General features: G+C 45.2%; 1 protein-coding gene across 1 annotated transcript in view; it reads right to left on the bottom strand.

The window, feature by feature from the left end:
- ZDHHC6 (zinc finger DHHC-type palmitoyltransferase 6) overlaps positions 1–27922 on the bottom strand; it is a 395617-nt gene that overhangs the window by 275977 nt on the left and 91718 nt on the right. The window contains exon 6 of the mRNA XM_069611791.1: positions 23312–23365. Coding sequence (XP_069467892.1) covers positions 23312–23365 — 54 coding nt within the window. The remainder of the gene's footprint in view (positions 1–23311; positions 23366–27922) is intronic.

The following is a 27922-nucleotide window of genomic DNA, read 5'->3' on the forward strand; positions in this document are numbered from 1 at the left end:
CAAAACACGCAGTAAAAGCTTGAGAGCTAAGCACGAGGACTCCCAACACTTGAACGTGTGGTAAAAATCTGAAGATGGCTGCCACAGGCGGGTCTAGGGTAGAGGGCAGTCATTGGCTGTGGTCAGTATGACGCAGCGATCAGTGATTGGTTACTACTACGAAAGACAGATCAGAAACGAAACATACTGATTTTTTCTTTACCGAGGATTCCCAGCCTGACGACGGGGAATATTCATGAGCATGTGAATCCATGCCAGACCCCATGCTGGAGAATCAAGTCATTTGATAAATGGAGCAAGTGCAACAGCAGAGGCGGCAAGAACATTCTTGTGGATCCGAGAAAGGGCTTCAACAGAGATACTGAGAGGAGGCAAAGCAAAATCATGGGACACTGAGGAGCATAATGAGCTCTCCAGATTGAATTGTGGATTTGAAGGAGCAAGGTTTCTAGTAAGATTTGAAGAACAAGTATCTTCTTGAGGTTGAGCAGATAGGACCTGCGGAGTGCTTCCATTCAGCATGGACTTAGCACTCGTAGATGGAGTTTGAGGATTGCCTTTGGCTTTTAACTCTGCAATGCGTTGCAGTCGACTAGCCCGGGCAATAGCGCTCCGGTCTAGGTGAGTTTGGAGAGGTGGAGGCGCCTTTGGAATAGTTGAAGCAAGTGAGAGCAAAGAATCGCCAGTGGCCATATCGGTGGAGCCCCACATGGAGTCCAGACGCCTCAGGCGCTTGACATGCCAATGCACCGTCATTGCCAAATTCAGTGGTATCCACAGCCAGTCCAGAGAGGCTAGCCCCCTGTTTTGTCTTCAAGACGGATTTATTTAGTGAGCTAGGGAAAAAAATTGAAGCCAGTGGACTTGAGGCAGCTTCGGAGACCCTTGTGGGATTTTTCACGCTTAATGTTACATTATTGTTTGAAGGAGGATTTGAAAGTAAAGGAAGCGTTTCCGTAAACACTGGAAGTTGTTGTGGAGGTACCCGAGGGTAATGGTACAGTTTGTGAAGGAAGACCAGGTGTGAATTTCATTTGACGAAGAATATTGCTGTCGAAAGCTGGACAGGATGGGACAGCATTTGAAAGAAGAAGCTATGTTGTTGTAGGCTGATGCTTGCATAAATTAGGGGCAAACGACTGATTTGATCCATCGGAAATCGGGATCCTTAAGAGGTCTTCGTCACTGACTAAAAAGGGCAGAGGCCCTTTTTCAGTCGAGGTCACTGAATTGACCAAAGAAGCAGTTGCCAGAGCTGGCCAAGGGAATGAGGAGGTGATTGGGGCTGATTCGAGAGGATTTGCATGGAGGTTACGAACAGGGGACTTTGGGGCTGGCGAAGTACTGGAAGAGATGCATGAGTGGTTAGTGGAGGTAGCCGTATGAGCGCCTGTGTAGATTGGTGGACCTGTAGCACAGTCATCAAGGGGGGCGGCAAAGAGGATGCCAGACTCGCTGCCCATGTCGGCTCCTCCACGAACAAAAGCGTTAGCCGTCGAGACAGGCTCACAAAGAGGTTGTTCGTTGTTGGCAGTTAAAGATGAAGCCTGAATGAAGACCGCTCGAGCCACATGGCGTGCAGCAAGCGGTAAACTAGAGGGGTCCGAGACGAAGCTCGGGCGGCCAGGCAGTGACGAAGTTGCAGTAGTCACTGAAGGCACCGCCTGAGCATGTGAAGGCGATGTAGCAAGGAGTGCACGACCAGCAGCTTTGCTTACCTTGACTCCAGAGGGTGCTTTCATCGTTGACCATGGATTGAGGCGTTGATGTTGCAATGTTTTCTTGCGTGTCTGTGGGCCTTCGGTTAAAAGATTCATTACACGCAGTTGAAGAGGGAAAGCAGGCGGGGCGGCGAGCTAGGAGCGGACAAAGGCACAGCACCTACACTCCCGCAGCGCAGAAATGCAGGTTATGAGCATGCAGCCCAACAGAAACAGAAGCAGGACTGAAGAGTAGTGCAGCTCCTCTCAGATTAATAGATTATTCAGTTACCAGGAAACGAGCTGCAAACAGCGAAAACAGCAGAGTTCAGTCGCCCTTATCTCCTTGTCGGGTTTAACGCCACAAGGGCAGCTGGGAGATGTTTTTTAAGTCACTTCCTGGGGGTGTGGCCTGCAGCCGGCGTGTATCACGTGACTGGCTTCGCTGTGAATCAGCTATGAATGAGGCCCGCGCTCTCTTCAAACTGCTGCAGGGGCTGGGCTGGACTGCAGACTTACGCGAGTTAGAGCGGGGCTGGCAGCATTCAATTTGAAGGTTCAGAAGAGGTAAGAAGGGTAACCAGCTGACAGCGAAAACAGCAGAGTTCAGTCGCCCTTGTCTCCTCGTTGGGCTTAACCGCAATTGTGATCCCCAAGATGGCCGACTTGGTGACGTCCATTATGTTTATTTCGGTTGCCTAGCAACCACCTGTGCAACGTAACAAAGCTCACAAGGAGAGCTTGAGGCAGAAGCCGGCCCACCTCGCCAAAGGCCCACATCGAACAAGGCCCCCCCTCCTGTCTGCACCGGCAGTACGGCGCAGGACACTGCTCTGCGGGCCCCGCGCCATAAACATATCACCCCTTGCCGAGCCTGATCTCTCCACGCCCAGCAGAGACAATAAATGCAGTCGACACCAAGAGCCTTCTGTACTCCGCGGAAACTCAGACATCTACTACCTCGCACTGCACCCGCCGAACACTGCCAATTTCCTGACCTCCAGTAAGAGCCTGACCGTGTGTTCACCCTGCTGCCACCACGCACACCTTGACCCCAAATTACCGAGCGCACACTGTACAACCACACACTGTAGCATCATAGGCATGTGCTGCACTAATCCGGACCATCTACTAGTCAACAATCTTAACTATCGGATATAACCTGTATACCGCATAAGGCAGCTTTCATATTGCCATTGACTTGCTGTGCACGTTTATTGTTATACTCCTTTTTATTGCATTTTCCTTGTATATCCTATTACTACTTGGCATCAAGACTTGTTGTCACGCCTCGTATCCTATCCAACATGTGTTTTCTGTCACTAAATACAAATTGCTGCAGAGATAACATAGCTATGTCACAGCAATGCAATAAGTACTACTGTCTCCTATTTTATTAGCCTACAATAGTGATTGTTTTAGGCATTATAACCATAGCACCTTATCTTGCGCTTTCCGTGTGATTGTGCTAGCGTTTGATAGTATGTTTTCCTACATGCATCTCATCACTGTGCATAACTACCAATAGTGATAGTGAATACGTTTCACTGCAGCACTCTCCAGTCTGCCTATATCTAGCCAGCCCACAGTGCATCTGTGTCTCCCTATGTTGCTGCACCTCCTCGCCTGCCTCCTCTTTGCACACCTGGTGACAGCCGCCACTCCAGCCTGTACACGCAGTGCATCGCGTATCACTAAATCCGAGACCCACTCCCATTATCCCACTACATTGTACTCAACCATGAACCCTGTCATCAAACCTTTGGTTCACCATATTACTACGCCCATCCTGTCCACCTATAGCAACACTCAAAATTCAAACCTTGTCCACACAACCAATCCTTATCTCAACTTGCCTGCCCTTTGGTTACAACACTTAGCAACCAAACCTACTCCCAATCAACCTTGTTTGCTCCACCTGAGAAATCACAGATTGCGATAGATTCCTTCATATACCTCGCTCCTATCATAATACTCATCAACGTCTAACCATCAGCCCGCCTCTGACTGTGCAGGCACAGCCTGAACACCCCATGACCACTCAAAAAAAAAAAAAAAAAGAAGAGGTAAAGGGAGCTCTTATTAATCCTAGGACCCTTCCAGCCCACGCTCTTGACATTGCTGATCTTATCACATCACAAAATCATTGACTTCATCGCCATCACAGAAACATGGCTACATGCAGCCTCAAGTCCTCTATTGGCATTAGCTATCCCAGACGGATATTCCATTATCAGAAGCGACCACCACTCTAACCTCTCTAAAGGAGGCGGCGTTGCATTTATACACAAAGACAGCAACATGAGATTAATCCCTAACACACAACTTAGTTCTGCTGAGTCCTTCTCAGTCAAACTCTCTCTATCCCACACCAACGCAGCCTCATTGCACCTCATCTACAGACCTCCAGGCCCACTCTCCTCATTCTCGAATGACATTATGTCCATCCTTACCGACAACACTAAACCTAACTCCCAAGTCTTACTACTTGGTGACCTCAATCTCGGGCTATTGGACCCCAAGGACCTCCATGCAAGCGAGATTGCCAGCAATATCTCCAACCTATGATTCTCTCATTGCATTCCCGAACCTACACATGACAAGGGAAGAACGCTCAACTGGATTGCTGACCTAAACTGTAACACGCTTATAAGCTCCAACTCCCCGTGCGCTTGGTCCGACCACCACATCATCTTTAACATACCTGCCAATGGACCACGTCCCAAACCTAATATTGCACCTTCCATACCCACAAGAAACAAAAAGGACATCGCCAGGGACAAACTGCTCCCTCTCATCTTGTCTATATTTAATAATGTGTCGGTGCATGATGACCCAACAGTCCTAGTGGACACCTTTAACCAAACCCTACTCAAAGCTATCAATACCGTAGCACCTCTCAAATTAAGGAAATCTAAACAGCGTGCACACCTGAACACATGGTTCACCCCACATCTGAGAATATTACGCAAAGAAAAACGTAATGCAGAAGCTCTTTGGAAAACTTGCCCATTTGAGACCAATAAAGACAACCTCTTCATAGCATCTCTTAATTACAAGGAAACGACTGCACAAGCAACAAAAAAAAAAAACAAACACAAACGTACAACCAACGTATCTCACAAGCAGAATCTAACACAAAGGAGTTATTCAAAATTCTTAAAGAACTAGAATCCCCCTCTTCCATCCCTGATGCTTGCAGAAAAGACAGCACGTGGTGCAATAATATTCAAAAAGCCCTCCTCACCAAAATAACTACCCTACAGTCTAAAATTAATGCAAAGCAAAGTTGTCTACAAACCAATTCCCAAACGAAATCCTTGACCACTTAAGACTACTACCTCCACATTCACTCATACACAGTTTAGCTTTGCTCCTCTTACCATTCTAGAGGTAGAAAGCATCATTAGTAAATTGAAACCCTCCATTTGTCAGGGTGAATACTGTCCTGCCCCCATCATCAAGGAATCTGCGCATGAACTTGCCCCTTTCATCACCACCTTTATCAATTCCTCATTTCAGTCGGGCATTGTCCCCGACAATCTCAAGGATGCTTGGGTCATCCCTTTGCGGAAAAAACCTACCCTTGGCCACAACATACCAACCAACAACAGATTCATCACTATGGTCCTGTTCCTTCTGAAAATCTTGGACAGAGCAGCAGATCTTACAGATCCAGAAGTACTCAGAAACTAACAATCTACTCGGCACAAGACAATCTGGATTTAGACCCAAGCACGGGACAGGAACAGCCACGTTAGACCTCAAAACTCAAATTGAGGACAAAAGACAATGGCAAATTGGCCTTACTATTACTCCTTGACTTATCGGCAGCCTTTGACTTGGTCAATCACCAAATCCTCTGTCGCCATTTGAAATCAGCTGCCCACTTTCTGAAAAAGCCATCAAATGGATCAGTTCCTTCCTGGACAATAGACACATCAGAGTATTCGCACCCACTTCATCCGCGGATCCGACACCAGTGCCGTGTGGGATGCCGCAAAGGCTCCTGTGTCTCACCAACGCTTTATAATTATTAACCAAACCTTTGTTCGATGTACTCGATTATCTGGGTGTCATTTACACCAACTACGCCGACAACACCCAGATACTCATTCCCATCACTGGCGATTACAAGGTTGACTCTAAAGCATTGAACGATATCTACCAAATCATTCAAGCCTGGATGGCCCAACATGAGCCATGTCTTCATGATAACAAGACAGAGCTTCTCATCTTGGGCTCCCAACAGCGACTGAATAGGCTTGACCCATCATTCAAAAACTTTAAGATTGATGGCAACTCCATTAAAGTGTCCACTGACACCAAAACACTAGGAATCTATCTTGATTCCACGTTATCACTCAACAAACTAATGCTGTTGTCTCTGCCTCTGCGTACACATGTAAGCTTATCACAGCATGCCGCCCCTTCCTTTCCACACAGAACTGCATTACTCTGGCCAGGACATTGGTTATGTCCAAACTCTATTATTGCAATGCCTTATATCAAGGGACTAACCAATGTAACCTAAATAAACTCCAGGTTACTCAAAATAATGCCATCAGAGCGGCCCTCAACATCCCCAGATCTGCATACTGGCTTTTAGTAACACAAAAAATGTCTCTGAAATCTCTCGCCCTCACACAAATGTGTGAACAACCAGGCCCCTATCTACCTAGCTTCTCGCTTCTCTCAGTACTTGCCTACCCGGCCACTCAGATCAGCTCAAGCACATTGCTTGACCATCCCCAGATACTAACTTCAGAAAGCAGGTGGTGTAAGCTTCCCAGTTCTTGCTTCCAAACCTTGGAACTCGCTTCGACTAACCATGAGATTTGAATCTTCTCCAACCTTATTCAAACAAAAAGCTAAACTCTGGCTATCCTCCACACAAGACTAACCCCTACTTGCGCATGTAATTAAAATCCATATCTTAACTATTAGATACTGTTGTATATTATACATTGACTACAATGTAATAGTCAATTTAGGGCTCACCCTCAATAACACCAAGTTCCTACCTTGTATATCATGCTTACTATGTATTGTATATATTTTGCCAATTCTGCTCTCACGCATCTTTCTCCTCACTGTAACCCATGTATATTTTTATGAATAATCTTATGAAACCCTCTGTAACTGTCTAACTTGCACCTATGTTGTACCAAGATATGCGCCCGGATGCCGTTGGGCCTGGTGCGCTATACAAATAAAATAAATACAAAATACAAATACAAAAACATTGGGATTTTCCTTAGACTCCTCCTTGTGCCTGCACAAATAGGTCAGTGCAACAGCATACACCTGCAAGCTCATCCACGCCTGCAAATCCTTTCTCTCCACAAAAAGCTGCACCACACTGGCCAGAACTCTAGCATTGTCAAAAATAGACTATTGCAATGCACTGTACCTAGGTGCTAGTAAATACATCATCAAACTCTAGATCCTGCAGAACAATGCACTCAGAACTGCCTTGGGCATTTCCAGAAGGCAACACATCTCAGTGACTAGATGTGACAAGAAATTGACTTTCCATTAAAGAGAGAATACAACTTAAAACAGTTTCCCTGACCTACAAATGTCTCAACAATTCAGCCCCTGAATACCTCACTGAGGAATTCACCAAAAACAACCCCATCCGACCTACTAGGATGACTGACTCCTGTTGCCCAAGAGTTCCCAGGTACAAATTAAAAGAAGCAGGTGGCAGCAGCTTCCCAGTCATGGCTGCTCAACTCTAGAACTCCCTACCCACCACCTTAAGAGCCGACCAGTCCTACAAATTCAGGGGACACCAAACTCTGACTCATCGTCAAATACGCACCACAGTAGACCTTGCTTGCCATCCTAAACTTGAACAGTGCATAGTAGCACCATCCCTATTCAACTGTACGATACCCTCCATTATTGTTTTTCTTTTTTGCCATCTTGTTATCCCATACCCCTTCTCCTTGACACTTTCGATGTACCATGTTTTGTATCTAAGAAATGATATAGTCCTGCAATGTACACTTTTTTAATTAAGAAATTGTATACTCTTGTATTGCCTTTTTGTTTAACTAAGAAAATACATATCCTTGTAATGTGCCCAAATACCCCCAGGTTTGGAGCGCACTATAAATAAACAAACATTCTATCATTGTATTAAGCAACTACCTGAAAAGAAAGAAATTACCAATAGTTCGCACAGTCCCAATTCAGTAATACCAAGCAAACAAGGTGCAAACTTTAAAAAGGAAGAAAACACCCTCTGTCATTTGTCCGACAGCCAACCTCAGCTTGCCCAATTTGATTGCGTCAGCCCTCCGCAATGGACTTTCATAGGGCCCTGATGGAAATTCCACAATAATTAACTTGCATGTCACTTGATGAGCCATGCATCAGTCAATGCCCAACTATGAAACTTGGCATTAAACCTTGCCTCATGTTCTACGATGGATGTAAACCTCCTGCAATGACTGCTCCCCATCAGCACAAAGTTTCAATAACAACGCTTTAGAGTTTAGTGTCATGGTATGCAATCAAGGTGCTGAATTAGTCTGGTTGCTTTGTATAATCTATCCAGGACAAGATGCTCTAAATGACATCTTCACTTTATCAAATCAATCTACAGCTTGGAGCTCTGATGTCTACATGTTCAGTCAATTCACGTCATTAGCTATTATTGCAATGTAAGGCCAGCATTGTGCTGTGCTAGGTGAAATGTGAGGTCCTTGCCTTGTTCAGCAGTTTAAGTTTTATTTATATAAAGAATAAAATTGAATGTGCTTGCGTTTCTTGCTGGTTCACTGTGTAAGTAATAGGATTCTATGTAGAAAATATGTATGCATACATGTATATTTGAATAAGCAAAAGGAATCAAACATCTATGTGTAAGTAACATACAGCTCACTAGAGGCTGCTTTGCAAATTGAAAGCAAATAATAGTTTATACAGGCAACAAGTGCCTTGAGCACTTCCTGTTTTGAAGCACTACATTCTACATAGACCTTGTTTAAGATAGATTACATATATGAGGGGAATTCTTCATCTCATGGCATCTTATGCATCTTTCCTACCTCAAAGGGGGCATAATGTGCCTATACATAACACAACCATGCTCCGACTGATTCTAGTAACACCCCTTCAATGTACTAGAAACTATCAATGGAAAATGCTGGTTACAAAATGGTTGATTTTCTATCTTTCAGATCAGCATTCCTTCTGATCCACTTGCAATTTCTCCTCCTGCATCCCTAAACTCCACAATCCTACACCCTCTTTGTCAACCAACCACCTATATTTCCAATTGTTAGGTGTTCCTAGCCTCCTCTAGCCATTCAGACCTTCCTCCCATTTTTCTCCCCTGCTCCTCAGACAACAATAAGGTTATCATTGGCGGGAGCACAATACATTTATTTTCACACAAGCCCTGATGCTGTAAGACCACTATGTGGTTATGGGCGCAGTATAAAAGCATTGCATTTGCCCAATAAGATAGATCCTTCCTTCCTTCCTTCCTTTATTCCTTCTGATACACCTACCAGCACCTCACTGGCACCCGCCTCATCCTCTATGGCTACTTTGCCATGTCTTTCTACCTCTGCCCACTCTGGTGTCCCTCTACCACCTCTGCAGGGCATACCTCAAGCCTGTACCCCTCCAAGAAGTCTTTCAAATGTGTCAACTTGCTCCACAGCTCTACTCTCAAATCTCACTCGGCTGTCAAACACTCCTCTGACATCTGCCACTTCCTTGAAGAACTTGACCTGGATGTCCTCGCTCTCACAGAGACATGGTTCATGGCCATCTCTGTCACACGTTTTGACACTCCTCCCTGATGACTACAAGATACTCTCTGAACCCAGAACCAACCGTCTCAGAGGTGGAATACCTCTGATCTTTCCAGAGTGGGTCCTTGATTCGGTCATTCCTATGCAGGCCTACTCCTCCTTTGAATGCCTGGTCTGCAGGCTCTCCATCCATCCCAGCCGCTCTCTGACTGTGGCCCCCATTTACAGGCCACCTGGGCTGATTGCACTTTTCCTCTTAAGAGTGGGCTGACCTCTGCTCTTCTCCCCTAGCCTCTACCTCTCAGCTTCTCCTCCTCAGAGACCTCAAAATCAACCTGGATGCTTCCAATCCCTCCTCTGGGCTCTTGCACAACCTCTGTGACGCACTCCATTTTACTCTGGTCCAATGTACTGTGACGGGCACACCTTGGATGCTCTCATCTCCTCAGACATCCCCCACTCACCACTCCTTTCTCGTGGACTAACCACTTTCTGCTCTCCCCTCACCTGAAGCTCTCTGGCCCCCTGGCAAAGCCCACCTCAGCACTGCCACCTACCTTCTCAGTCATTCGGCCCACAATGTGTGCATCAGTGGATGCCTTTGCCACTATTTTCTCTGTTCCTCCTACGCCTGCGGCCCACTCACACTCCAACACAGCCCTCTCTAACCTGCACCTTTCTATCTCCAACACTCTGGATGCCCTTGCCCCAGTTATGAGAATCTGTCTGAAAACTACCTCCAAGTGCAACTCTTGGTACGACTCCAACCATGTCACCCTGAAAAGCAAGTGTAGAGTGACAGAGGAAGTGGAGGGCATTGGACGCATCCTCTGACAAACTGGCCTGTCGTCTGTTCCAAAGGCAATACAGACCCTCATTCCTGTCCAAGAAGAGAGCCCACATCTAAGCGTTGTCTCTGCGGCCTCCAACACGGCCAAACTTTATAACACCTTTAAGGTTCTGGACAATCCTTCTGCAGTCTCCACCTCATGTTCCCTCCCAGGCCCTCTGTACGGCTCTGGCTTCTCACTTCACCACTAAAACTCAAGACATCTGGCATCTCTCTCCTCTTCCTCTCCTTCTCCCTCTCTTGGCCCCCATCCAGCCACATCTCCCTCTCCTCCTCTCTCCTCACTCTCCGATCACACCCGACAAGGTTTCTAGACAAGTACGATCTATAAAAGTCTCATCCAAACAAGTGCTCCCCTGCTTCTCCAGAACCATCAAGAACCACATTGACGCACTCGCTGCAGCCTTGGCCGATTTCTGCAATCACTCTTTGCCATTGGAACTTTCCCTTCTCCCCTCAAGTACTCCCTTGTGCACCCCCTCCTGGAAAAGCCTTTGGCCGATCCAACCTGTCTAGCAAACTACTCTCCGATCTCTATCACTTCTTTCCTGGGCAAACTCATGGAAAAGTTGGTCATCCCCCAGCTTACTCTTCACACTGAATCTGTTGGTTGTCTCCATGACCATTAGTCTGGCTTCAGAGCAGCCAGAGGCATGGAACCTGCTCTCCTGAACACCCGTAAAGATCTGCTCACTAATCTTAATTCTAGCCTTCCTTATGGGCATCATCCTCCTTGACCTTTCCTCTGCTTTTGACAACCTCAATCGCACAATCCTGATCAATCATCTCTGTGAGAACCTGCGTATCATGGATCAGGCCCTGGCGTAGTGGACCTCCTTCCTTCCTTCCTTCCTTCCTTCCTGGACCGACCCAACTTGGGTCCTTTCATTTCCCCACCACCTCTCCCTCCCTCTCTACACATGTGGTGGTCCCCAAGGCTCGAACCTCTCACCCTGGCTCTTCAATGTCTACTTGGCCCGTTTGGCCCACCTTGTCTCTACCTTCTTTAACTTTGTGTTATGCAGATTACACTCGGCTCTCTTTTAGGCTCCCCTCAGCCTCCTTCCTGACTGTATCATGATTCAGGAGTGGTGCGCTTCCAACGATCTCTGCCATAATGCCAGTAAGACCAAGATCCTTCTCATTGGGACCCTTGCTCCCCGCTTTCTCTCTTACTCCGGCTGCCCTCTATGGGCCCTTTTCCCTTGGCGGCAAAAGAACTTGGGTGTTATCTTCGACTCCACTCTCTCCTCACATCACAGACCTTGCCAAGAAGGCCCACTACCAGCTGCACCTCCCCGGAGGTATTCTTCCTTTTCTCACTTTTCCCCAGAAGCTCACAGTCTCCAAAGCCCTGGTTCTCTCTAGGATGGACTACTGCAACAACCTCTTTCTCAATCTGCCTTCCTCTACTCTCTGCAACCAATCCAGAGAACAGGACTGCGAGACTTGTCCTTGGCCTCAAGTACAGGAACCGTATCTCTCCACTGACTCACGGTGGCTGCAAGGATCAAGTTCAATACCCTCTGCATCATCCACAAGGCTTTCTGGGCCAGGGCCTGCACTACATCCGACTCACTTCCCAAACCCCTTCCTTCTAGGGCCCTATGCTCAGCCACCTCCAACATTGAGGGTCAGACGCTTCTCGCGGCAGAGAGTAGGATGCAAGACCTCTACTCTGCAGGTGCTTCCCTCTGGAAGGGCCTCACTGCCCCTCTCAAAATTGAACAGGACCACCTGAAGTTCTGGAAGCAACTTAAGACCTTCCTTTTCGCCTCTGCTTTCTCTCCCTCTAAACTACCAGTCTGCTGTGCTGACTTGTTGCCTGGCTACCCTCCAGAGTCTCGCTGGGTACCAGGCTCCTCCACGACCAGTAGCCCTCTGCAGTTTATCTGGGCCTACAACACACGTAGGGGCTGTACCTGGAACCCTACATTCGCCTGCCTCACTGTACTACCCAGAGCTGCGCTGCCCTGGCTGCACTTACTCAGAGCAATGCTGCTCTAATTGCACCCCCCCCCCACCCTCCCGCCACCTGGCACTTCCCCTCTCCCTCCCTGTGCACTTTACGTTACCGCACTTGCACAATCTGAATAACACAAGGCCTAGTAAGATAGTTTGTTTTGTCCTCCCTCCCTGTCTTGTCGCACCTAGAAACACTTGTGTACAGCCGTGTTATAAATGGCATATCGTATATCAAAAAGGGATGCCATTAGTCTGGATCGTTGCAGGTATAATGTTGCTAGAGTGATGCCTGTATTAAAAGTGCTAATTCCTAATTCAGCACCAGATAGAGGGGCGCATCTATGACCTATGGGAGTAAGCAAGGGGGGGTTGGGAGGGTTACAGGTACACACTGGTACACAAAAACTGCAGTCACACCACGAAAGAAGGGCTTGCGGGGAAATAAAGGAGGGTGGGGGGAATGCACTGTGTATGCCATTGTCCCAGGGAGCTGTATAGTATTACGAGACAGGGGAAAATCCCAGGTAAACATACTTAGCAGGGATGCCCCCAGGTTGGGACTCACCCAGGAAACCTGCTCTGAACACAAGCCAAACCCACAGGCACTCAGGGGTAGAGGGGAAGTGGACCTGAGCCAGAAAACCAATCACATAGCTACGAGTGCCTGTCGGCGAGTGGTTATGGGAACCTGAACGGAGCGGTAAGTTTCTATGTCCCTGGGAGGTGGCCAGCCTTCAAAGCAGCCATTGCAGTGTTTGAAAAAGCAGTTATCCGGCAGGTACCATGTGAAAGTCTCCCTTCCCACCAGAAGCAGGGTATACAGTGTTCCTTTCGCAATGGTGCTGACCAATGACAGAATAATAAAGTCCCAGCGGTCAGCACAAATGTTTAATTGCAAACTGTTCCCGGCAGGGCTGAGAAGCGATGTTGCCGCATATGGGGAGATGAGGAGTTGGGATACGGTTTACCCATTTGCTCCAATGACGTTTCACTAACATACGTTTAACTCTAAGGATAGTACGTAGTTTAGCCAATGATTTTCTTGGGAAATATGAAAATATGAACATCCTGGGCTGCAACTGTTACTAATGCCCAGAACATATCATTTATAGCATAAAACTAATGTTCGATGTATGCCCAGTTTGAGTGCACTGTTAGGTTTGATTTGTGCTTGCCCAGCTGTAATAAACACTGTTTTTTGCTAGGTATGTGCTCCTTTCGATTTCAATTTTTATATGGTGCGATCGGAAGACCCCCGATACACGTGTCTGGAAAGCCTGATCTTGAACATTGTGCAAATGATTCACATGCATTAAATGGTTGGCATGCTAGAAGTTCTAGCTGGAAGCATGATGGCTTAGATAATTACAAGGAACACCACTCCAGCTGAAGGCAAATTTAGACATCTGGGGCTAGAAGTGACCCATAACATGACGATGGCTTTGAAGCAATTATTGGATGAGGGACTATCATTTGAGAAGGATTACATTTAAAATGATTTGCCTAGGAAGGAGAGGACTCATTAAAAGAATGTCAAGTAAAGGGGTGGGATGCCATCAAGCTTCCTCTGGGATAATAAAAAGCTGGTTAATGGTTACACAATTAAAAAAAAAAAAAATTTAAAAAAAAGACTATGGGTAGCTGTATTCAAGAAAACTTATATTATGCTGGACATGAGAGGATAAGCATTTCCTGCGTGATTTACAGACATACGTGCCCAAAATATACATTTTATGTTATGTCCTGAAATGTGCTGATCTGAAAACTGACATGTTAAATTGCATAAGTTGGGTGTTAAGAGGGTTTTCCCATGTGTAGCTAAAATAAAGACGGACACTCACTAGGCTGCATAGCTTCTCCTCCGATGCCGAATTTTCCCAGGGGTAAATGCGGCAGAGCAGTAAAGGTTTCACTCTTTGGAGAGGAGCAGGTAGTAGGTACAATGCAATGCACAATAGAAATTCAATAAGGGACTTTTCGAACGTGATCTTATGCAGTGTTCCATACTCGTCCCTCCCCAACTAACTCTCTGAGCACGCCTTACTTTCCTTCCCGCCATACCCCTCCCTCTTCCTCATTGTCCCCCCTCTCACTCACCTTCCTCCTACCGCCGTGATCTCCGTAAGTTCCACCCTTCTCTCTTCCTCGACACCTGTTCTTCCTCCCCCCCCTCTCCCTGACTTCTCATCCCTCCCGCCTGATGACGCCCTCTCCTCACTCTCTTCCTCCATCTCCTCCAGCCTGGACCTACTCCATCCTCTTGCTCCCTTCTCACCCTCTCACCCTCTCACAAACCTTCCCAACCTTGGCTCTCTCACCTTCTGTCCATGCGTCGCTTCCTCCGTCGCCTCGAACGACGCTGGCTCAAATCCCCCTCTGTCAAACCAATCCTCTTACTTCTCGTATCATTCTCTCTACGACTCCTGCCTCTCATCTGCCAAGCGCTCCTACTACTCTAATCTTCAACACTCACAAGCTTCTCACCCCCGCCATATCTTCCAAACCCTCTCTGGCCTTCTTTCCCCTCCCACTCCTGATCCTTCCACAAACTCTCCCCTCTCTCCCTCTGATTTTGCCAACTTTTTCTCATCCAAAATTCTCTCTTCGCCAAAACATCCTCTCATCTCCTCATGCCCACCTTCTCTCCCATCACCCCCGCCTGTGTCTCCCGTCTCCTGTCCAAAACTCACCCTACCGCTGCTCCCTCTGATCCCATCCCCAAAGTCTACCCCCTCCTCATCCCCTACCGTACCACTTTCTTTAACATGTCTCTCCTCTGCTACCTTTCCTTCAGCTTTCAAACATGCCACCATCATCCCCATCCTGAAGAAACGCTCCGCCAGCCCTCTTCTTACCTCCAACTTCAGACCAATCTCTCTTCTCCCCTTCATCTCTAAACTCCTTGAATGCTTAGCCTACTCTCAACTCTCTGCTTTCATCTCCTCTCAATCCCTCCTCCCCTCCTCTCAATCTGGCTTCGGCTCTAAACACTCTGAGACTGCTCTGACATACGTACTCAACTCTCTCCACACTGCTCGCCATGCCAAGCAATCCTCAATTCTCATCCTCCTTGACCGCTCCGCAGCCTTTGACACTGTAGATCACCCCTTACTTCTCAGCACTCGGTCCTCCCTCGGATTGAAAGGCTCTGTCCTCTCCTGGCTCTCCTCTTACCTCTCCAACCGACCTTTACTGTCTCCTGGGGGCGGCCGCACCGCCTCCAACTTCCCCCTGAACTATGGCGTCCCCCAAGGATCTGAACTAGGACCTTTCCTCTTCTCTCTCTACACATCCCTTCTCGGTCGTGTCATCTCTTCTTTCGGCATCTCCCACCACTTCTAGGCGGACGATACCCAACTCTTTCTCTCCTTCACCTCCAACCTCCACCACACTAACTGCCTCACGGCCATAAAAAAAACTGGATGTCATCCCACTTTCTTTCCCTCAATGCTGACAAGACTGAAGTGCTCTTCTTCCCTCCCAACACTATCACCTTCCCCTCCTCCCTTCATCCACCCCCCCTTCCAATCTCCCCATCTCGACCCATGCCCGTAACCTTGGCCTCCACATTGACTCCTCTCTCTCCTTCTCCTCCCACATCTCTCCAACCTCTCGCACCTGTCGGCACCACCTCTTCAACATCCGCAAGATCCGCCCCTCCCTCACCTTTCATGCTTCTAAACTCATAATTTCCTCCCTCATTTTCTCCCGTCTCTTCTACTGCTCCTCTCTTCTCTTTTGCCTCCCTATCTCCCACCTGTCCGCCCTAAAATCCATCTACCACTCGAGACTCTAGATCTACCTCACTCTCCCAACTCGGCTGGCTCCCTTTCCTCTCAACTGAAATTCCAATTCCTCTACCTTGTCTACAAATCTCTATGACCTCGCCCCCTCCCATCTTTCCTCCCTCCTCTAATTCTACTCACCATCCCACTCTCTCCTCTCAGCTGACATATACCTTCGCACTGTACCCCCTGCACCTTGTGCCTCCTCACGCTTCTGCTCCTTCCAACTCTTGCCCCCCCCCTCTACTGGAACTCCCTACCTCTCCCTATCCGTTCCTCAATCACCCACCCACCCACCCACCCACCCACCCATCCATCCTTTCGCTCCTCCCTGAAAGCCCTTCTCCACTCTCCCCCGACTCTCCTTCCCTACCTCTTCCCCCCAACCCCAAAAGCCCTCCCCCTTCCCGCCCTCTCTCCCCCTCCTCCCTTTGCCCTTTTATTGGCCACTTTAACCACCCGTGTGTGTCAAGACCATCCGGGAACACCTCCTCCCCCCCCTTGAGTAAATTGTTCTATGTACTGTACCACTGGCTTGTTTCAAGTGTGTAAATATGCTTGCTTCTTTTGTATTGTTATACTGTAAAGCGCTATATAACCTGAAACATAAAAACGTGAAAGTGTTACGTTTCAACCCCCTTTAAAGATGGGGTGAGGGTACGGTGCAGGAGGGAAGTTTGTTAGGAGGGAGGATGGATAGGTATTGGGGACCGGCCCACTGAATGAAAAAATAAAACTGCCACAATGAAACTTACCGGGACGAAAGTTACCACTCACATTTTTGGTGGGGGGGGGTAAGATCACATAGAAGCCTACACAAAATCATTGAAAACATACATAAAATGCAAAGAGTAAGAATGCAGTAGGTAAAATGTAAGTAACCTTGGAAGTATGGGTCTGTTAAGACAGTGGCCCTCATTACGACCTTGGCGGAGAACCATGGTGCTATTAGCACCATGGTCCATGGCGCTAAGTTGCCAACTCGGCCATGGTGGTTGGCGGACTTACCGCCCCATTCCGACCTTGGCGGGGCGGTAAGTCCCCAATCCCCATTTACCCTTCCCCCATTCCCATTTTTGCCCCATAGGGCATAATGGGAGTGGGGAAGGCGTTAATTACGCCACCGTAAATTACGGTGGCGTAATTAACAACAAGGTCCCTTAGCGCCATGGATTTTAACACCTGCTAAAAGCAGGTGTTATATCCGCCATGGCGCTAAGGGAACTCGTACTCAGGCGGTAAGGGTCGGCGATGTTTACGCCGGCGTAAACCCCTTACCGCCTGGGTCGTAATGAGGGCCAGTGACTTCCATAGAAGTTCCTCAAATGGTGAAGGGGTGAGTTTCGGGTCACAAAATAAGCCTTTACGTTTTGAGATATCGAACACCAGTGAAACCATTCAAAGTTAAACATTAGCAATAGAAAGTCATTTTCAAACAAGTGACTTCAAGTAGGAGTCCGTTTTGTTAAGCTACAAAATTGACAGTTACATATCTGAGTGGTATAGAATGATTGTTGGTAAAATATATGGCCTGATTCATGGAATTATTTGCGTGAAAAATGCAGATTTGCGTGCCTTTCTGCCCGAAAATCCCCATACTTCAAATAGGGATTTTTGGGCAGCAAGGCGCGCAAATCTGCATTTTTCACGCAAATAATTCCATGAATCAAGCTGTCAATGTCAGTTCTGCTTCTCAAAATACACAATGAAGCAAGAACAGGGGTTTTACTTCGACAATATTTAATGGGTGAAATTTTCACAGTTCAGGACTAACTGATGGTAAAAGTGCTTTTACATACACAATTCACACAATTCTTTGCAATTTGCAGATTATTCACATATATTGACATAATTGGAAAAAATTTGCACATGTCTACAGGCCCAAACCGCTTGGCGGATTTTCACCAAAATTGCGGCAGGAGCGGCAGCTTGGTCCCGAAAGCATGCTTTTGTTAATTTGGTGTAAATCCGTCCAGTATTTTTTTTAAATGGCCAAAACGTAAGGCAAAAAAAAATTAGTGATATCCATGTCCGCTCCGCGGACACACTTTCCTGTTCGCGCCACGGACAGGACACTGATTGGTTAATAGACTTGTGTCATGTCCACGGACAAACGTGTTTGCTGATTGGCTGGTGTGAAGCGTGAGGTGCGCCAGATTTTTGGATACGCCCGCCATCTTGGATTCGCGGACATCGGCCGGTGTCCGTGGACATCGCTGTAAAAACAGATTAAAAAACACAACCTTGCACATGTCAAACTTATCAAATAATCTCTGGGGAGGTGAGGGGTAATGAGGATGAATGGAATATGGCTGAAAGAAGCAAAAAAACAATTGGTTTTTGCCGCGAAAGTCTGCAAACAGTTCGGATGTTCGCGAACAGTCCTGAGAAGTGCGGGGACACTTCAGATGTTTGGGACCAGTTTTTGGAGGTTCTACTTAATGATGATGCAATTATATTCCTGACCTGATCGCGAATGTGTTTGCAAAGTTTGGTGGGATTCTGTTAAAAGGAGGCAAAACTAGAGGGGGGTCCCAAAATGATGTAAAGGCTTATAAATGAGGTGCCATTTGACGAATCTACACTTAATTTGGCAAACTGATAATAGATCTACATATAAATGTTTTTGCAAAGTTTGGTAGGATTTTGTCAAGAGGGAGCAGAATTAGAGGGGGGGATCCCAAAATATTGTAAAGGCTTATAAATGTGGTGCCTTTGACAAATGTAGGTTTGCAAAAAGATTATAGATATAAATGTTTTCGTAAAGTCTGAATGGGTTTTGTCAAGTGGGGGCTAGGTTATATGACGATGGTATGTGCATACATTTGACACTTTTGAAAAAATAAAATATGGGTGGATTTCCAGCAAACTTGTATAAGGAGCTTTGGCAAGGACCTGAAAGCATGGTTTTGCAAATGTGCCCGGGTTTTATTTTTTGACAAGTGTCATAATGTAGGTACAAAAAATAGTGATATCTTTGGTGACTGAGGTCATGATCCGGACAATCTGGCTACTGGCCATGACCACGAGGAACAAGATATGGGGTTAAATTGGCCATGTCCACCTGGGACTGGCTTTGTGTTGAAGTTATTCGAAATTGGGATAAATTTAAAAGGGAAGAAAAATGTGCTTGTGGTAATATAGGGTTCTCTTTTAGCCTTCTACAGGCTTCCATGGAAAGCGAAGAGGGGCCCTGTATGGAACCCCGCCTTCCCTTTCGATGGTGGCCATCTTGGAAAAAGATTTTCCTTCCTACACCGGGACGCATTCGGCGTCCCGGTGTAGGAAAAAAAAATCCTTTTTTTCAGCACCCCGGGTTCCCGCTTTGGGAACCCAAGGTGCTAATGGCCTTCATCCCCCATTACAGGAGCTGGAATGGGGGAATAATGGTCCAGAGACCTCATTATCCACCCTTGCTTTGGCTGATAACTTGGGCTGCCGGGCCGGTATCCACCGTTCCAGCCCTGGAACAGAGGATGACCGCCATAATATTCCCATTGCCTTTAACACAAAATGAAAATGGAAACGTTGGAAAATCTTATTGAGTCCATGTACCTTACTGAGAAATATAAAGTAGACGGAGTCTAGACTTTTCTTTTTTTTTTTAGTTCTATTTTTTAACTGTGAAAGGTGGTTCCGAAAGGAACATTTCTTTTGTTGCTTTTGGATGTATTTAATTTTTTGGCAGGAGAGCTAAGAACGAAATGTGGGGAGGAAATGAGGAAAGAGGCACCAAACACTAATATGGAGGGGTACGTGGACAGGAGAAAATGTGTGTTATTTCTAAGGTAGGTGGCAGTGTTTCTCATGCTCCTTGAGTAAAGCAGTAGTGGTGGCTCTTGGGGAGGAGAGCAGTTTTGCTAAAAGTATGTACTGTGTACTAGATTGTTAATGGATAATGAGTAGCAATAGGTGTTGGAGATGTGCAAGGGAAATTTTGAAGTTGAAAGTTCCTAGATCAGTAGAAAATGCAGATCCGAACTGTCCGCGAAGCACGGATCTTATCGTGTAGTGCGGACGGTTTCTCGGACATGTTATCATGCCGCGCGCCAGCATATGGTCATATGGCACCGTCAGGAAAGTCCGCAATGAAGTCAGATGTTCTTAGACGTCCATGGATGCAAAACTAGTTGAAATAGTTGCAAAAAGTGTATAGAAGTGTTACAAATTATTGAAGGTGGGGAATTGAGTTTTAAGTTGACACTTTGTAAATTGGACACATACTGCTATATTGGATAAGAAGGATATTCATAAGTTGTAGGAAAATTGGTAAAAACCCATGAAATTCAATGAAAAAACATTTTGTTAAAGGGACATTATAGTTAAGCTGTGCTACTAAAAACCTATGAAATTCAGTAAAAAACGTTAAAAGGACGTTATGGTTACAAGTAAAATCGAAAAACCCCTGAAATTCGCCAGTTATGGTAAACTAAGCAACCATAACTCGCGCCACCACCGTGCACTGCTAAGACTAACACCCAGGACAAAGATGACATCACAAATATCATAGATGACATCACTGATGATATCAACTGTGCATTTACTTTTCATACAAGGGTTTGTGAATGTAATATTGGCAAAAAAGTATCGGGGATTATCAGGAGGTGTGTAATAAACTACATACTTCATTACGCAATGTAGTGTTCTAAAGAACATTCCATTGTAGTGTTCTTTCTAGTACAAGAACCTACTCGTACAGAAATGTAGGTATTGGCTGCAGCATACACCATAGAGGTGCAATATTGGTAATTTTCCAAAGCTATATAATAAAACGGTGAATGTTTCTGTATCAGACTTTTCCGTACTGTGAAACATGTACTAAGTAGCTAATAATGCATCACTTATACATATTTCTATTAATGTTATGTTACGTTATGTTATTTTGCATTTATAAAGCGCCTTATATACCATTGGTATGGTCTGAAGGCGCTGGTAGGTTGAACGCCCTTGGGAACCGAAGTTAATACACAGAAAACATACAAAGACTACAATGCATACAAATATGGGGCTTATATATGAGAGCAAAGTAAGCAAAAAAGAGGCAGTATCATTAGCAACTGTGTATAATCTACATGATTGTATTCACGCACAAAATGATTGCTGTGTTTCAGGCCTGCTTCTTCCCCTATATATGTACATCATAAGATGCGATTAAATTCTAAGGAAAGTAGTGTAAGATGTGAGAATAACAATATCTATAAATGTAATACCTTTTGAATGTTAAGTTTCTGACTGTTAGTAAATAAAACCATCTGGCCTACATATGTCAGTGAACAAAAAAGAAGGGGCTAGACATGTGAGGTCATCCGGGATGTCACCAATGATATTTGTGACGTCATCTTTGATGTCCTGGGTGTAAGTCTTAGCAGTGCACAGTAGTTATGGTTTCTTAGCTTACCATAACTGGCGAATATCAGGGGTTTTTCCATTTTACTTGTAACCATAACGTCCTTTTAACAACGTTTTTTTACTGAATTTCATAGGTTTTTAGTAGCGTAACTTAAACATAACGTCTCTTTAACAAAGTTTTTTCATTCAATATATAAACAAAAGTACAGATAGAGCAACTGCAAACACCAAAATAGTGAACATGAATGGAAAAATCTGTGAGCAACCTACTTTTGAAGATTGTTGGAAGTAGCTTAAAACTGTGGAAAATATCTAAAGTAATATCATGGCACAGAATGGTTGCATGGTTAAATACCACAAGGATCCTACACCAAGTACTGCACTTTTATACAGCTTCTGGAAGGGCTAAGATGGACAGAGGAGTTACACAATGTTCAACCATTTCAAAGCATGTGTCAATCCTATAAACATTTATTTTCCATTACTGTCAAATGTCAAAGTGTTTCAAAGGAAAAAAAGAAAATATTGTAAATAAGCAAGGATATTGGCACACGGTAAGCAGTCTGCTACATGCTTGCTTTCCTGACCCATCTGCAACGGAAGAATACATCTCGTCATTCAGTGATTCATAGAAAAAAGCTAAAATGGCATAATCGTGAATGAGTCACTTGCACAGACTGCAATACATCCACCACAATTGTAGTGATCACCCAAATAAAAAGAATAGGCATACTATCCTTTTGGTTGGCTGCTGTAGACAAAGCAATTACATTACCTTAGGAACCTAATGGCACACCCCTATTTACTAATTTATCACTTTAACCAGATTATCAGAGGAGTTTAAAACGTTGACGAACATTCCAACCTGTAGTCAAATTCAGCAGGCTTTTAAAGTGGTATTTTGAACATTTGATGGGGACAGAAGTAATGTGTGTGACTGAGCCAGAAAGGACATTTCAAATAACCAATAAAAGCATATACCAAATTACAATGTTTAAATAAATCATTTCATCCATAAAAGCAATACAAAAAAGGAAAAATATATTAATCACAAGATATTGCTGGTTAACATTTTTTTTAAAAAAATGGATTCCATAACCATTCAGATTGACCTAAGAAACAAAATATTTCCTTTTCTTATAAACACCTTTTAAAATCAGAGGCCTCTAGTTTAACATTTGGTGACAAAATATAATTAATAAGCCTTCTTTAAAATAGCATCTCTCCCCTTCTGTCAGGATACCTTATGGAGGGGGACAAATTTAAACACGCAGTCTTGTCTCCAGTTTATTTATGCATTGACATCAGCCATTTCTAATCTCAACAACATACCATTTGCTAAGCCAGTGTTGTATATGTAGGCAGTCAAATCAGAGTCTAATCACTAGAACTCTGTCCCTCTGTAAGGGTGAGTATAACAAATATGGTTAAATCTCATATTTGAGTGATTGCACCCATGATTTTAGTTGCTGGTAACTTCAGTCCATGATTCAAAGGAACATTTTTTTTTCTTTCACACCTACCTTCTCCATTTTAGAGTATCATCATTAACCAAAGGGTTACTTTGCACCTGCTCTCCAGTTTTGGCATAGTATTTCTGAAGTGGTCTACCCTTTTAATCTAATCGCACCGCCACAATGTACATTTCCCTTTCATTTGGTGTGTATGATTTAAGTCTTGATACATAGATACAGGGACCTAATCATTGAACAGAACAACGTTGCCAAGCAATAGCATGTGTAAACAATTAAAACTTTTGGATGTGTACAAGTTTAAGACATTTTCAGAATTTAAAAAATCTGCAGCATTTTTTAATGTATATTTCCGTACAGACTATTACAAAGCAAATTGCATGAATTACAATACAATTCCCCAAATAAAGCCTACCTTCTCTTCGATCCATGATTCTATGGACGTCTTATTTCTTAAAATGACTTTTAACTAAAAAAAACATTAAGTACATAGGATTAGAAGATTCAATGTATAGACAACATTTACAGTTATGCACAAAAAGAACGCTTCATTTTAGAACAAACATTGATCTTTGCGATTACTACAAATCAGGTTACCATCAACAGTTTTTTCATGGATTTGCATTATTTTAGACCACATTTTTTGGGGGAAGAGGTCGGATAAGTCATCCTCCTATTCCACTCTGGCTGCCATTGCCACTGCCCATCCCCTCCACTTAATCTTACCCCTTGGTAGAACGATTTTCCCACACCCCAAGTTTAAGTCTGTTAGGCATGATTGTATTCAGTACCTTTTGGGTGCACTACAACAACCCTGACCTCCTGGCAATAGGAACCCAACCTTTGGTATATGTCTGTACTACACAGGATGGTAACGTGTTTAGCAGCTACGCGTATTTCAAGAGAGGGTCAATGTGAGCTGTAGGGGAGTTACACAGAGATTCACAGTGACAGGCATTCAAATGAACTCTTACACACAAGTTTTCTGGAGTAAACAATTATTAATTTACCAGTCAGTTATAGTAAGCCTTCTCCAGAAGGGAGCAATATAAAGCCACACACAATATACACTCCAAAAATACACACTCTTCGTTATCTAAATCAGAAAATACCCATTTGGTTGACACAGGCACTACCTACACCCTCGGGTGACTTCAATAGCTAAAGTGCTGTTGGCATTAATATATTACTGTTGCATTTAGAATATTCTTAGTAGTGTTAAAGAGAAGAGAGTTCAGAATAAAACCAGTATTCACAGTTATTCTTAAGCAGTTAAGTACATTCAAAACAACCCCCTAATGCAAAGTTAGTTGACCCTTTCCTGGAAGAAAGGCAAAACACATAAGCAGAAGAGAGAAGAGCCATTCAAGGAGCTAGGCTAACCAATGTTAAGTTAGCAAAAGTCAAGGTGAACTGAAGTTCTTCCGGGTAAGTAGAAAGTCTTTTCCAATGTTTAAAAAGTCTTGGTAGAATAGAAGCAATCAAAGTAGGGCCACAAGCTGATTAGGCTTGTGAGGTAAAGAAGCTACAAGCAACTCCACACATGCAACCAAGCAAGTCTCCAATGAGGACAAGTGGCTACACAACAAGAGGTACATTCTATTAGACTTTACAGTACCTTTAGGTTGAAGAAAAAGTGCAGCAGCTGAATTCTGTTCCTGTGCAGCTCTGCAGATCTCACTGTTCCTGGACCTCAGTCGTGGGGACAAGAGGGAGGACTTCTGGAAAATCCTGCACTGCAATGGGACGTCACTGCCCGCAAGTGGCAAACTTCAAACATGTGGCTATTCGATGTTTCAGCGCCTCGCGTCTACCACAAATAGCAACACAGAAGTTCCTGGCTGTCGAGATTGCCTTTCCTTGCATCTGGGGTCTGGCACTCGGTTGAAGGGGCTCAGGCTTTGTCAGTCCTGCTTCCTGGGAATCCGGAGGATCTTCCTGGAGCTCTTGGCCAGCTTAAAAACAATGCACAAACCGGCGTTCCTCTCCCTGGCTATCCAGTTCCAGCAGCAACTGCAGTGGAAACTCAACAAGCTTTGAGAGGATGTCCAGGTGGCTTACTTTGGAGTTGATTGGTCCCACCAACTCAAAGGGAGAAGTCGTCCTTGCAGGGGTTTCTCGGTCGATACGAATTTGGAGTTCCAGCAAAGCAGCAGGGCTTCACCAGGCAAACCAACGGTCCAGGAGTTGCAGCAAGCGTCCTCTTCAAGTTCTTCTTTGGATTCCTTTGTCCAGTGGTCGACTGTCTTCCAAGCCAAAAAGCTTTGCCTTTTATGCAGCTTGCTCCCATTCATTCCAGCCTAGCTGTCAGTCACCCAGCAGGGTGGCTGTACTTGCCAAACAGCCAACCGACCAATCAGCTAAGAGTGCTTTCCTGTCTCCTAGGAGACTAAGCACATGGAGTTCCGGGCACCTCCCTTGCTTCCTGCCCCCACCAGACACCCTGGAGCCAGAGGCAGGCTTCACTCGTGAATACCGCCAAAGGAAAAATGAACAAAAGGGACCAAGCCTGGTTTGGCGTGCAAAGTAAATCTCAAGAAGGACCTTTCCACAAAACAGTGTTGAAAGACTACGACCAGGGCCATTTTGACAAAAATGGCACCCATGAGTGCATTATCCTGGCTGCGAACGCAGCCCGCGGTAAAATCCCATAATGGTAGTAAAATGTAAACCACTGCCACCAGCCATTCAGTGAGGGAAGGGTGACATAAAAGTGTCACGTGAGAAGCTAGACAGAGGGGAAACTAAGTAACCTCTCCAAGATAGTGTGTGCTGGGTCTAGAAAGTTATAATTTAAGTAAAGTCAATTTCCCTTTTCACTGCTCTGGGAAACAGTAGTTTATCCTAGAGAAGGTATTTAAACCTTGGGGAAACCTGGAATACTTCCCTGTGCCACTGCACTGAAGGTGCTGTGTGACAACGTAAAAGATGATGCCTATGAAGTTTGTCAGACTCCCTAACCAAAAAGAAACAGTGTACCAAACAACATTAAAATACATAAGAGTGGGGGGAAAAAAGGGTCTCACTCTCCAGGTTAAAAAATCCAAGTCCTCAAATCAAGCAAAGTTGTTGGGGGTCGCTAAGGTAGGGTGACTTAGCATATTTCTGAGAATTCTCCCTAACAAAGTCTCAGGAAGATCTATCGACCCTTGGTTCTGTTGCTTCTCTGTAAATGCCAGACTCAATGGGGATTTAGAAGGATATTACAACAGTCGGGGCTATACTATCGAAAGGTGAAGAGCAGAGTTAAACTATTTAGCGCAACATGCATAAATATACAATGTCCACACTGTATACAAGTAAAAATGTAAACTTTATATAAAAGGTGTGGCATTAGCGACTTTATACATTACCGGTACTAACTTCTCAGGAATAAAAGACTTCTACAGTCAATGAATGTTAGAACACAAAATGAGTCGTAAATCCTAAGTTACCCAACAGAATCTGCACTGGTCACAGCTATGTGCAGCTGCACCCAATGGATTCCTATAGGCGTAAAGTGGAGGAGGAAAAAGCAGAAATCTGCAGACGAGGTATAGTGAATGGGATTGCGATCCATGTTCAAGGAATCCTCAAGGAACCCTGGATGTCATCACTGGAGTTGAGATGAACCGGGATAGTAGTTGGGTCAGCCAAAGTGGGATGGTCAGTGGCCTAGCGGTTAAAGGCAGGCAAGAAGTGGTCTTGGGCAGTGAAAGGTTTCAGAACATACTTACAACATGTCCTTTTCAGGAACGTCAGGGTTGCAGGCAGGAGGGGAGCCTGGCTATTCAAATGGTAAAAAAGTTGTGGGGATAAGTAACCCAGCTGTCCACTGATTCAAGGGAAAAGTGCACTGGTGTGGTGTTCTCTTGTCTTGTAAGACATCTGGGTTGTGCAGAGTTCCCTGGAACTTCACGGCAACTACAGGTTCTCAAGTGATTCTTCAGAAGAGCTTTGCTCTTCCTCAGGCGAGTCTTTCACCACTTCAAGACAAGGCCCAGAAATTGGCCAAGATCTGTTGAAGGAACCCGATTCTTAGACCGTAGTTGGGAGCTTGGAGGACATCCATCTTCCAGTCAGAAGCAATGCACCATTCCAACATTTGGTTGTCACAAAACCAGGATGCTCAACTAATTTACACATTGCCAGGCTTCTCTGCGGGTAAACAATAGGGAAGGCCAAATTCTCTTAAATACACAGTCGTGCCATAGCTTACAAGGAAAATTCAAACTTGATGTCAAATTCCCACTGGACCTTTTAAAACCAGCTTGCCATGTTAATGGGGATCTGAAGGGGACAATTCTTTGCTCCCTAAAACAAAGCTGCTGTAGCCTACTCATCTCAGTGAAGCAATTTAACTACCATGAAATATGTGATTAAGTATGTGTTAGGTTTTGATCTGCCCCTGTCCATGGTATGTGTGCCTGTGTCATAGCTGGAGTGTTGATCTAGAATGTTTGAACTGGAACCAGCATGAATGTTCTACTGTGCTGCGAGTGTTCCTAGAGAAACAGTTGGGACCTGGCACTGAATGGAAGAGGGGGCCGGTGGATGTCTCTCCCTGCCCATGTACTTTATCTTATTATCCTCATGTACTTACCTGTAGACCTAACCCAGTAAAGACTTATGAAATCCATGAACGGCTTCACTCGCATATTTGACTCCAAGGCATGAACATAACATTGGCGACGAGGATTTATCTCTGGGGACGGTCACTGGATAAAGAGAGCAGGATAAGGAGGAAAGGCTGCACTTCAGGAGAAGGAGCCCGGTGACAGGTGGCACATGCATCAAGAAAGTAGGCAGAACACCAGAGGAGCAGGAGACATCCACCGGCCACCCCAAGCGGTCTCCTGGCCATGAGGTGAGCGTGCCCCATTTGCCAGAGTTGGTAATAGACTGCGCCAAGCAGTAATTTAATGGGGGTTGGCTTGCACCTTAATGGGGCACTGAACTCTAAAGGACCCATCAGTCGGGGTATTAGCCTTACTGGACACCCACCTGACAAGAGTGTTTCCCCTGAGGGAGCGCTAGATAGTGGGTA

This window comes from Ambystoma mexicanum, chromosome 8 (assembly GCF_040938575.1).
Source record: "Ambystoma mexicanum isolate Mex_15411 chromosome 8, UKY_AmexF1_1, whole genome shotgun sequence".
NCBI classification, from domain to species: Eukaryota; Metazoa; Chordata; class Amphibia; order Caudata; family Ambystomatidae; genus Ambystoma; species Ambystoma mexicanum.